The 13,954-nt window shown below is 33.9% G+C and overlaps 1 protein-coding gene across 2 annotated transcripts in view; it reads right to left on the bottom strand.

Moving 5' to 3' along the window:
* Positions 1-2,148: 2,148 nt before the first annotated feature.
* The window catches only part of LOC127737579 (uncharacterized), a 39,479-nt gene continuing 27,673 nt past the window's right edge, over positions 2,149-13,954 (bottom strand). The window contains exons 1-3 of one of the 2 annotated variants that reach the window (XM_052248416.1): positions 7,030-7,563; positions 4,565-4,688; positions 2,149-3,846 (exon numbers count right to left, since the gene is read on the bottom strand). In XM_052248416.1, coding sequence (XP_052104376.1) covers positions 3,467-3,846; positions 4,565-4,688; positions 7,030-7,431 — 906 coding nt within the window. In that variant the 5' untranslated portion in view covers positions 7,432-7,563 and the 3' untranslated portion in view covers positions 2,149-3,466. Of the gene's footprint in view, positions 3,847-4,564; positions 4,689-7,029; positions 7,564-13,954 lie in introns of those variants that run through there. The other variant, XM_052248415.1, reaches the window with a different exon arrangement.

The following is a 13,954-nucleotide window of genomic DNA, read 5'->3' as shown; positions in this document are numbered from 1 at the left end:
CCCCTCCCGAAAGCAATGACTGCTGGTTAACTTTTAGGTTTTGAAGCCGAAATATTTCTATAAAAGTCGTGACCCTGATAAAAAATAAATGGAGAATGTATCCATGGGACACAGATATTGCCCCCGCTTGCACTTTACGTTATAAAGGAACATAACTATAGAGAACTGTAAAAGTGACGCCAACCAGATTCGAAAAGAGGGACGAAAGATATCAGAGGGACAGTCAAACTCATAGATCGAAAACAAACTGACAACGCCATGGCCAAAAATAAAAAGACAAACAGACAAATAAAAGTACAGATGACACAACATAGAAAACCAAAGACTAAGCAACACGAACCCCACCAAAAACTGGGGGTGATCTCAGGTGCTCCGGAAGGGTAAGCAGATCCTGCTCCATATGTGGCACCCGTCGTGTTACTTATGTTATTACAAATCCGGTAAATAGTCTAATTCGGTAAGTCACATTCGTGAAAAGGGAGGGTATTGTAGTTACGACATAAGGAACATATCCGATATCATCTGTGAAACGGTTATTCCATAACGGTCAACCAACTCGTGATGGCGTCCGTAAAATTTACGAAGGGATGACTTCAACTTCACCATTTGGATCTCTTGGTTTAAAAGCTTCCTTGTGAGAAGCAATCCTCTATCAAGGAAATCATGATAGGAAACACAAGCCCGGGAATATCGTATCAATTGGGAGATATATACTCCGTATGCAGGCGCTGCTGGAATGTTGCTACAGAGAAATGGAAAGTTCACAATTGGGAAGCTGAAATCATCTCTTTTGTCGTAAAGTTTTGTTTTCAACAGACCTTATCAAACTTATCTTTGTTTTATAATAACAAGAATTGTGTATAAATTTCATAACATTTGTTTGAGGCAAACTAAAGTTAAAAAACGGAAACCAATTTTTGAATGTACGGACGGACGTACAGACGGTACGGACGAACAAGAGTAACAATTAATGGGCATAATTAACACAGAAAGGTAAGCACGTGAACAATGAGTCAGATCTAGTTCGATGATGGAGCGGAATTTAGTTGTTTTTTTATATTTTCAACGTGTTCCAGTTTATTGGTTAAACTTTGTTAAAACAGTTGTTAAATGCTTTGGTTTTTTCAGAATCGGTTTAATTCTGCCTTCCGTCGACGTTCGGTTACTTCTTCTCCAATCACGGTTTTTTTTAATTCACAGTTTCGTAGGCCAATTACAGAATTTCAACGAGAGGGGTCGTGTTAAGGTAACTGTATACGTAAAGCTTTTGGGTGACTTTGAGAACAACGATTCAATAGCAGGAAATTCCGGTAGATTTGGATAACATAACGGATTTTTTAAAAAAGAATATGCTTACGTGTTGTAATGAAAAGAGTAGCTTTTCAGTAATATAAAACATGATCATCTTTTTTGTCAAATTTGAAGGATCATTTCACCTTAACATACTAAAATTTAGAGGAGAATAAAAACTGATATGTGAAATAGTATGAAGATTGTCTACTATTTCATTTTGACTCGATGGAGCGTCCAATTCTATACATTCGAACAATTCTATACATTTGTACAATTCTATACATTCGTAAGTACCGATATTTTTGGAATAAAAAATCAAAGAATACATAAATGAGTACCTTCCATCTAGACCATTCACTACCGATATAATATTTTGAAGTAATATACCGCAGAATGGTCAGTCATGCCGACCTGCAATATGAATAGGGTCATGATTCAGTGGAATAGAATATACTATAGGTTCTCAAATCGAATAAAATCATCAGTGCCAGTGAAACATGTTAATTCAGTGTTGTTTGATGTAGAACTGTCTTTGGTTTTTCCCTTTGCGTAAAGAAATCGGTTATTTTTAAAACATCGTAAACCAGCAAAATGTGTTCTTTATATTCTTTTTCGAATTCCGCCAAGTTGCAACATCAAACAGAACATTTATGAATAAAAAGAGAGGTAGGTAAGCATAAATGTTACGACCCAATGACACAAATAAATATAAAACTCCGGATTTTTGCAAGTTGTTGTAATCTGGTACTATTACACAACTGTTCTATGTTAGTTATCATTTTATTTTTCATTTCCGTAATGAAACTCATTATACCTGCAAACAAATCAACTTCCATACCAGTGAAAAAAAAAGACTTATTTTGAGGGATTCATTTATTATTTGGTAACGATTTAAGCAGTGAGGATGGATGAACAGGACATCAAAGTGTTACCGATCTGCAAATTTAAAGGATTAAATAAACAAAATATGCGTTCTAAAGAAATGCCTCATGTAATTTAATATAAAAATAAGAAATAAGAATATACGTTATGTTTGCCAATGAGACAACTATCCACCAGAGGCCAAACGAGAAAAGATGTAAGTAAATTTATGTCACCGTACGGCTTTCATAGATGAGCTAAATCCATTGCGCATATAGTCAGCTGTAAAAAGCCTCAACATGACAAAATGTAAAACAATAGATTATATGTGCTTAAAATTAGATGATGTGTTTAACATTAGATTAGAGGTGTTTAACATTAGATAAGATGTGTTTAACCTAGAAAAAAGAAACTGGAAATATGAACTTAAAAACATGATGAAGATTACTTTTTGTAGTTCGATCTGATGGCCTCATTAAATATATATTAATCATATAAGCAACGTTGTGCATGCAGCTAAACAACCGCCGCAATAAAACAGTTACAACCGAAGTTTAAAACTAATATTATAGAGAAGTTTTCATTAAATATTCTTCAAAGTTTGAAGTATAATGTATACATAGTTTAGTTGCACTTGTCCAGAGATAAATGACCATGTATAAAATTTTATAGACCATGTACAAATTTAGCCAGTGGGGTTTATGATGTAAGTAAACACTCGATTCAGATTACTGAATGACCATGTTGCGTAAATCCCATTACACATATTACTTTTAAGTGTATTGGGGAGGTTAAGAGTTTAAATAAGGGTAATTCAACAGTCACTTCAAAGATGCAAAAGTTTAGTACCGACATTTATTACTTTATTTGATTAATGGGATAATTTCTCCGGGTACTATATACACAAGTGTGCATGTTCAGTTAGTGTACTATCTGTGTATTCCAACTGAACAGAACTTTGTGTTTTTATTTAAAGGTAACATAATAACCGGACAATTTCAGAAAACCTAGCGGTAGGATAAAAGTCCTAAAAACACGAATAGAACAGTTACTTGTCATCTACATACACCTACAAGTTTCATCCATCCACTCACTACACCAAGTCGAGTATAGTCTCACCCCAACCAACACACCAAACCAAGTATAAAACTAATAAGGATAGATAATGTAATGTATCAAAGCATAACTAGTAAAGTACAAACACAAAGTGTTGTTTTACAAACATTCTCCATAGATGTAGGAAGGTTCGCTGTAGAATGGTTCATTGCAAATCTGAATCTTCTATGTCCAACTAAGTACAAGTACTGTCGAATTAATATTTTCTGATTTCTTGTAAACCAAAGACGTTGCTTATTCTCGTCTCGTAAAAACTTTGTATATTTGTGACGTGCAAGGATAGTCTGTCGCCCTTTGTCAAATTCACGGGAAGTAAGCAATTTTCCGGAATAAAAGAAAGAGGTCCACTGCCATAATGTACATTATTGTGAAATAATATATCGTCACGTTGTTTGTTTTCTACATGTCGAACAATCTGCATGGACACTGTACCATAATCAGATGTTTGGTTCCGTATTCTGAAACAATACTGCAATGATACATATATAATATATATTCCGTCTGACTGAACTGTCAGCGATGTTTTGTTGTAGAGGCTATCTTCTCCTGTGTGTTTTGGCATCATCAGTGTTACTTCTGAAATAAAATTATATTCAAATCATAATTTGAACAACTTTATTTATTACACATGATGTTTTGAAAGACGTTTGTTTAATGTTTGGATTGGTGTGTGTGTGTGTGTGTGATGATGTTCAGTTTAAAAGGTGTGTAGGGTAGCATAAATATTGAGACAATAATTCAAATTGACAATAGTATAAGGTCTTTCTTGTTGCCACTACTTTTCTCTTTATCGAATATGACTTTTGTTACGGCTTTGGTCGGCATAAACCATGTGGCAGTATCTTTCAGGAAGCATTGAAGTTACCGTGGTAAAACCTGATCATCTATATGTTGAGATGAAGGACAAATATCAGGCGAAAGACCTTACAAAAGGTCAAGAGTAATTATCGTCCAGATGAGATCCAGGATTTTGAAAAGGAGGGGCCACCACCGTTTGTCGTGATATTTTTAAAAATACTATTCATTTATCCACATATATGTAGCTCCATAACGGTAGGAGAAAGATGGGGGGGGGGGGAATTTCCGCCTCTGTCATCCGCTAGTAGCTATTGTAAAACAACATCAAAATAATTGTGAACTAAAATGAAAATAAATTTTCGAAATAAATAAGCAAGCCTAGCGACAGGTGAAAATGAAATTTCAGTCTGAAAAAAAATCCTCCAGATCCCTAAAAAATCTAATGGTCGTCTCTTTATCTGATAATAAACATCGATGTTTATATTTACCAATTTACCTGATGCTTTTTTCTTCGACAAATAATACATTTTACCAAGTCTTTGTCGAAGAACAGGGCGGTTACCATCTTTATAAAGTTGCTCTTCGCTTAAATTTCTTCTTCCAATGTATTCAGTTGTCAACTGAAAACAAAGAAAACTTCGTAATGATAGTTGCGTTGCTTATATTGTCTCTTACCCCGAAGGTGACTTGCGTATAGAAGTCATTTGACTTTTCTACACTTTACACAAGTATTCCCCATTCCAAACTAAAAGACAAATTGAAAGAGTTGGTATTACTTTGTTTCATTAAAAAGAATGGCGAACGTAGATACAAGTATCTTGTCTTGGGGAGGGATAAATCCTACTTTGTAAAGAATCACTCTGATTCAAACAAAAAATTCTCTGAAACTGACATTATCAAGATGCTTGATTTTTTGATTGACAACATATTTGTTACGTTTGGAGGACGTGTTTTTCAACAGACTGTCGGAATTCCAATGGGAACCAATTGTGCCCCTCTTCTTGCCGACTTGTTTCTTTATTATTATGAGGCTGACTTCATACAGGAGCTTCTTAGGAAGAGAGATAAGAAGTTAGCAATATCCTTTAACTCTACGTTCCGCTATATAGATGATGTTCTCTCACTAAATAATACAAAATTTGGTGACTATGTTGAACGAATCTATCCCATCGAATTAGAGATAAAGGATACTACAGATACAGTTAAGTCTGCCTCATATCTTGACTTACATCTAGAAATTGACAATGAGGGTCGGTTGAAAACAAAACTTTACGACAAAAGAGATGATTTCAGCTTCCCAATTGTGAACTTTCCATTTCTATGTAGCAACATTCCAGCAGCGCCTGCATACGGAGTATATATCTCCCAATTGATACGATATTCCCGGGCTTGTGTTTCCTATCATGATTTTCTTGATAGAGGATTGCTGCTCACAAGGAAGCTATTAAACCAAGAGATCCAAATGGTGAAGTTGAAGTCATCCCTTCGTAAATTTTACGGACGCCATCACGAGTTGGTTGACCGTTATGGAATAACCGTTTCACAGATGATATCGGATATGTTCCTTATGTCGTAACTACAATACCCTTCCCTTTTCACGAATGTGACTTACCGAATTAGACTATTTACCGGATTTGTAATAACATAAGCAACTCGACGGGTGCCACATGTGGAGCAGGATCTGCTTACCCTTCCGGAGCACCTGAGATCACCCCCAGTTTTTGGTGGGGTTCGTGTTGCTTAGTCTTTAGTTTTCTATGTTGTGTCATCTGTACTATTATTTGTCTGATTGTCTTTTTATTTTTGGCCATGACGTTGTCAGTTTGTTTTCGATCTATGAGTTTGACTGTCCCTCTGGTATCTTTCGTCCCTCTTTCATAGAATCGCAGTCAAATTATTTAATCCCCCTTCCCGTTAAAGAGACAATAGCTGCAGAACGAATTTATTGAAACTATAAAATCTGATTTAATATATAATACTTTAAACGTAACTCAGAACGACAAAGGTTCCGTTGTCTGAAATCGTTTTAAAGTATCATCATTTTGTGTGTATTCCTGACTGGAATCGTTTTAAAGTATCATCAATTCGTGTGTATTTCTGACTGGAATCGCTTTAATGTATCATCATTTCGTGTGTGTATTTCTGACTGGAATCGTTATAAAGTATCATCATTCGGTGTGTATTCCTGATTGGAATCGTTATAAAGTATCATCATTTCGTGTGTATTCCTGACTGGAATTGTTTTAAAGAATCATCATTTCGTGTGTATTCCTGACTGGAATTGTTTTAAAGTATCATCATTTCGTGTGTATTCCGGACTGGAATCGTTATGAAGTATCATCATTTCGGGTGTATTCCTGACTGGAATCGTTATAAAGTATCAACATTTCGTGTGTATTCCTGACTGGAATCGTTATAAAGTATCAACATTTCGTGTGTATTCCTGACTGGAATCGTTATAAATATCATCATTTCATGTGTATTCCTGACTGGAATCGTTATAAAGTATCATCATTTCGTTTGTATTTCTGACTGGAATCGTTTTAAAGTATCATCATTGCGTGTGTATTTCTGACTGGAATCGTTATAAAGTATCATCATTTCGTGTGTATTCCTGACGCCATCTAATTAACTATCGTAATGGCCCACGAAAATATAAAACAGACCTAGGTAAACATAAAACAGAAGTCCAAAGGTAAACATGGGCAACACTATGCGGTCTATTTTCTTAATTATGTTGGATCTCATATTGAAAATATTTCAACAATTTTAATTATGAAGGATTCGCTAAACTCAATACAAAAATACAAAACTTTTGAATAGTTTGACAGAGTAAAGTCCTAAGTCAAAATATCACAAACATTTGCATGTGAAGATTCCTAAACTTATCCACGTTAATTAAATGGCTTGATTTGGCTTAGTAAAAACTGAAGTTAAGACTGCATATAAAGTTATACGTACCAGTGTTAGTAAGTTAAATACTGCTTGATCCGACGTCTTTTGACAGTATTGAATATCCTTAGAGCTTGGTCGATTTCTATGATTTCGTTCACATGGAAGAAGTATAAAATCTCTCGATGGCTTTTTTATATTCTGACGATCAACGCCTGATTTGAAATGAAACAAAACTACCACGATTGCAGAAACGATTATCAATAATACTATGTTCGAAAGAAACGAAAGTGTAACATATAAACAATATTTTGAGATTTTCCTTTTAGGCTCGATGTTTTCACATTGAACACTATTAAACAACACGCTGTTGTTTTCACTGTTTTCCTCTGTAGTTTTTGTATATGACGGATTCACATTGAAACAATTTTTTGATTTACTTGCCGACATGGAAAGCGGTATGTAAGGCATCTTGCCTTATCTTTACTTTGATTTGAAACTGAAACCGAAAGTACATTTCAAACTATGGTGAATCCATTTATGTCATTTATAAATAACTATATTCATCGATTTTCCGAAAATCAATGTATACAAAATTTGATTGCGCTGTATTTTTTTTAGCAACAATTTTTTTCTTTGAAAGAAATGAGAACAATAAATGAATCATTAATTTCCTGTATTAGACATGATCGACCAGATCGCCCTTGATTTTATTTAAAAAAAAGATGTGTGTGTTTAAATGTTTTCACGTTTATAGCGTAAAATTAATATTTGTTAAAAAAGACATAATTAATTCATGGTTTTCTTACAACCAGTTAAAGCGCCAAGGTGTTCAGTGATGTGCAACAATTGCTAGCCAAGGCTTGGTTTGATGCATACAACTTATCTTAATTAATTGTATTATTGTTATGTTTGTGCAAGTCAGTGATTTCTGCACCATGTGCAACTGTTTTCTATAAATAATGTAAACCCGGGACGAACATAGGGTGGGGTAATACAAATACAAATGCAAATACAAAAATATTTTATTGACACAAACACAATAATTACAATAATTGGCAAAGGCCCATAGTTCATTACATTATTAGAATGAATACAGCATAATGAAATATATATATAATGTTAAAATTAAGAAGATAAAATCTCATTTCTATAATCTGGACATTTATGTATATATAACTAGTCACTTTCAGGACTTTTAAGAATTGCTAGTAATGCAACACCTCATATTTACCTGATTCTCACTATGACTTGCAGGAAGTATATTTAATATAATACTTTTAAAACTTATTCCTAAGAATATTTTTCACACTTAAAAAAAAAACGTGATTTTTATCTTCTACCTCACCCGATTTAAATACATTGCAAACTCGTTCATTGGTGGATAAACCTAAATGTCGCCCTTTTTCTATGGCAAGATTGTGTGCACTCAATCTTATTTTACACAGAGATGACCTTTTTAATATGTTCATTAGAACATAAACGTAAGAACTACGCTGATTTGCATTATAAAATTTTTGACAAAATTTTAGTTTGGATGAACTGTAAATTTTTGATGATTGATCCTGCGTGCACTGACCATCACTCGTTGTTAATACTGGGTAGATATTGTTTAATAGAATATTTATCCCAACTACCCAGCTCACAAAAAATATTTTCATGATATTATTGCTGACTGGTCATATTTATGTTTCCTAAAATATTGCCAAAACATACCTTATAGATATTTCTGAACATCAAAAGATACATATGAATGATATTTTTGTAAAATTATTTCTTCTAAATGTAAAATTGATATAACAACTATGTTTTTTTAAACAACTTTCCTAAATATTTTATTGTATTTGCTCTGATGATTATAAAATGTTCTTTTGTCATAATATTAATGTATACACAAACATTTCTTAATAATATCCAAACAACATTTTAATAACATTTTTATTTAACATATTATATGAGATATTTGTAAGATATATGAAAAAAAACATTAATGAACATTGTTATTTAATATCTATGTAAATCCTGTTTATTATAATAAAAAGAAATATCTAAGACATATTGCATTTATATGATATTCTAATATTTAATGGATGTTGTAACAAAACATTTTGGAATCATATCTAGAAAACATGTTGTTCATATTTTCGATTACATGAAAATTGACCAATAGATGGCGCTGTCTTTACCGGATGTTCTTTCTCTTTGTTTAAACAGAGAATCACGTTTTGTCTACCGAAATTTTGAAGAGGAAGGCAGTTTGTTTAATGGCACTGGCTACGGTTACATTGAAATGTAACAATAATAAAACCGTTATTGTTACATTGGAGACTAATTGACGAAATGCAGGGATGGGTAAGGAACCGATTAATTACGAATGTAACAATAATATTTGTGTCTACGGTTACGTTGTGTTATTGTTACATTAATGCATTCCAATGTATGCTGGTACTAGTAATATGCATTAGAATAACACCTGAAAACTTTTATTTGAATTTTACAAAACTGCATACAGTTTTTTAAATTTTTTATTTACAATGACAGTTTCTACACATCAAGTATGTTGGAGAAACCACGCTAAGCAGCCATCACAAACGAGTGATGTATCAATGTGCATGTCGGTTTTGCAGACTTTACAATTTCACTCTGCAATCTTGAAACACTGCCTCCCTGGTGCTAGAGTCGGCCACCAGAGAACACAGGGTCACAAAGAAAAAGAGAGTAAAATGATCTATAAAGTGTATGGTTCGACGTCCACTGTTTACCGTCGGACCAAAACACGTTACAGAAAGGAAAATCGTTTATATATATATTCTCAGTTGTGAAATAAAATATCTGAATAAAATAAAGTTTCATATTTTATTAATATCAAAAATAATCCACGACGGAGAGAATGGGTCTTGCCGGCTCTCTCACTGGTCTGGCCAGGTCCCCGGTAATGGTTGTCACTTATTTAGAATCTTTCTATAATCTCAATTTAAGGATATTACCACCCTACTACATTATAGAACACAACAACTTAGTATAACAAATTAAATGACATATTAATCATGAACCTTCAATATCACTTCAATATATATATAGCACCGTCACCGTCACCGGTACCGGCACCCGTATTTAGCACCGTCACCGTCACCGGCAACCGTATTTAGCACCGTCACCCGTATTTAGCACCGACAATCTTAAATTAAAACAAAGTTAACTTTGAACGCTTGTCTGTATTTCTCAGACATATTCCAGCTTCTATTAAAGTTTGTCACTTCCAATTCTTTGTCAAATAACACTCTCCCGGTTCTGTTGTTGTTTTTACTTTTATACTTCCGACTGACCAATGGCAGCGTTTGTTACATATTGTTTACTAATCGACAACCATGGATCATACAAGGGAAATTCCCGTAATGTTGATATTGTTTGTAAACATGGATTGATCTTCATCAATAAAGATGGGTTTTGACTTTAAATTTATTAGTAGATCATTTGAAGAGTTTTATTTGAGTTTATAGTCTAATAAGGTAACTACCGCGAAAATATGGAATCAGTACGTGTAATAAAACTTCCTAACATACTAACATACACAAATCTGTCGTATCCTTGAAACTACAGCCAAAATAACAAATTACAAGTCTTATATTATTTTCAACATTAGACATCTCACTAACATCTATCGTTTATCCTCAATAATTTCAAGAAACTATACAGACATAGGTTTACTATAAAAAGCGGGGAAAGCCGGCATTACATTGCCCCACCTTTAAGGATTTGGTCCCCAAATACATTCGTCTGCAAGGTTTAATTCAACTAGAACCAATTCATTATATTTTTTTAAGCTGACGAACATACAAAAAGAAATACACGAATAAATTCATTCATGTTAACCACCTACACTTACAGAACTTTTGTACTTTGATTTTTGTCAACTCTGGTTTCAGGTTTTTCCTTTCATTCTGATATTCAGGCTTGCAAACATTTTGAAATGCTTCTCTAGCAAACTCGTTTTATCATTCTTTGCTCCACAAACACTGACTAGTAGTTAGGTCACTCATGTGTCTATCTCTATTGAGCAAATATGTCGTTCCGTGTATCTATTCTTAATAATTATTTTTTTTTTTTTATCCAGCTCTTAGTTTTTTTACAGCCCTATTGTGTATTACATATACTTATTTCACTCATTATATTCATATCCTGGCTTGCAAATATTGTGAAATATTTCTTAAGCAACCCCGCTTTTACTAAGCTTTACTCCATAAGCATCGACCAATGATCTGGTCACTCTCGTGGTTATCTCTATTGAGCAATTTTCTCTTTCTATCAATTTATTATTCTTTATTATTTGTTCTTCCAGTTTTGACAACATTATTTGACATTGCCTAGATTTTTTCCCCCGTTTATACTTATATCAAGGCTTGCAAACATTGTCCCGTTCTTGTCGAGCTTTGCCCCATAGACACTGACCAGAAATTAGATCAAACATGTGTCTATCTCTTTTGAGCAATCAATCACAACTTTTATTTACTATCTGATCTGGGAAATATTTAATGTACATGCAGCCTTTTTTTTTTGGAAGGTGCCTCGTTGTGTACCTCTCGTTATTTGCTGATCAATATCTACTATATTCTTACTGATCTACTCTCAAGAATCATACCTTCAAGGTATATATTTGACTGGCTAGGCCAAAATATCTACATTTCAGTATTAAACTGAGACAGCCTTGTCCTTTATTGAGCTTTCATCATCTAGCTCAACTCTACATCATATACTCTTCTATTATCATTTTTTATATTTTACTCTATTTACGAGTTTTGAGAACAATTCTCTTGATAGGGCCTCCGACTAAGAGCGTAATCATCTATTACCATCCTGCTAGTATGCTGAACAATTGTATATATATAGCACTACCTATAACCAGAGTTTCTAACCATATTATCGGTTGACCTTCTATAATTTTTTTTAATTTCTAAACCAGAAGTGACCAATATAGATCAGTATATTCACCAAAAGTGTTCATAAGTTTTAAACAAATTGCAACAAAATAGTATTTAGCGCCACTGCAGGCCTTGCCTTTATTAATCATTTATATCTATGTAGAGTGGAGCTTCTACAATCTCTGCCACAGATAATTTACAGCAAGAGGCATTACCTCTGATTTTGAGACAAGGGATAACCTCATCTTTAATTATTAAACAATCCTTAGTGAAAGGAAATCAACATGACATTTATACATATAAGATCTGTTTCGGTATAATAATTGTCCAAAACAAATCTGTCTTCAAAATAAACACTAGCCCCAACTAAAACGAGTGTAGTAACTTTTAATTACATATAATATATAAATCTATAGTAGCCAAAACAAAACAACCGTTTTGCTGGCACGACATAATATCAAAATAATAGTATTTATAGTGTCGATAATTCATTCTTGCTCCCGACATCATGGACATTTGTCCGTTTTCCTAACTACGAAATGCCCCTCTATTGTTAAAATTTCTATTGAAATTATTCTGATTTCTTGTATAATTATTATCTCCTCTGAATTGCTGACCATTTTGATTTTTGATATTAATTACATCACTCGTCAAAGATTCAATGCTTTGTTTGATTTCATTTATTTCCTGTTTCAGCTCATCATGCTCATGCTCTTGAACAGTTTCAGTATCGACAATGCGAACATTTCGACCTTTCTGTATATCAGCAACTCGTAATGCTTCGAGTCTAACGGCAATATTCTCTGCCTCATTAATTGATGTTGGTCCAACCTCCCTTAATCTGAGACGTACTTCTGTCTCGGGTATTGCATCAATAAAATAATCTAGAGCTAATGTGTCCCTAACCAATGGAGAGGTACCAGGATAAGCCCTGCGTGTCAGTTTTTTAATAGCCTGAGCTAATTCAGGCAGACTTTCGTTTTTAAATCGTACTCGTGTTTGCAACTCTGCTCTAAACACTTCAGCTCTATTGACTGAACCAAACCGATTCTTAAGAGACGTGATCAAACTGTCAAAATCGTGACGATCGACTTCCGTGATTTCATTAAGAATTGCCCGTGCTCCGTCAGACAAACTACTAGCCAATGATAAAGCTTTTGTTTTTGAGTTCCAATTGTGCAATTCTGCTAACAAATTAAATTGAGTTAAATACTCTTCTAAATCATCATTACCGTTATAAACTTGGGGTTTTATTTTACAACTCAATTCATATTTGCCATTTGACCTATCGCTATCAACTAAATTACTGTTATTACTTATATCATCCCTTTCTCTCAAAAGTGTTAGGGAACTTATTACGTCCCTACTACTATTTTCGGAAGGTTTACATGAGATTGTAGAGACAAGTATCGTTTCAAAATTTGAGAACATTTCTGGCATTCTTTTAGTGAAATCTGACATACATTGGTCCAAGAACCTTCTCATTTCCAGTCTAGCCTCTGCAATCATTCTATCCGTTGCTCCTTCACTTCTAAACATTCTAACAGGGGAACTTTCAAAATTATTTTCAGGTAGCGTTTCTTCATCGTCTTCCCTATTGTCTAGATGGGGCTTGAACGAAATAACATCCGAATCGTCCATATTTTACAAAATAACAGCCTGATATAAACAAGCTGTATCAATTCCAACTTTCAACACGACTCTAGTATTAAATCCCACCGCTGCCACCAAATTGAAACGCTGCCTCCCTGGTGCTAGAGTCGGCCACCAGAGAACACAGGGTCACAAAGAAAAAGAGAGTAAAATGATCTATAAAGTTTAAGGTTCGACGTCCACTGTTTACCGTCGGACCAAAACACGTTACAGAAAGGGAAATCGTATACTTGTGTTTATATATATATTCTCAGTTGTGAAATAAAATATCTGAATAAAATAAAGTTTCAGATTTTATTAATATCAAAAATAATCCACGACGGAGAGAATGGGTCTTGCCGGCTCTCTCACTGGTCTGGCCAGGTCCCCGGTAATGGTTGGTCTTACATATACAAACAAAACTAGTCTATAATTCAACAGTC

This window comes from Mytilus californianus, unplaced genomic scaffold, assembly GCF_021869535.1.
Source record: "Mytilus californianus isolate M0D057914Y unplaced genomic scaffold, xbMytCali1.0.p SCAF_4, whole genome shotgun sequence".
NCBI classification, from domain to species: Eukaryota; Metazoa; Mollusca; class Bivalvia; order Mytilida; family Mytilidae; genus Mytilus; species Mytilus californianus.
This window is presented reverse-complemented; position numbering and strand designations above follow the sequence as displayed.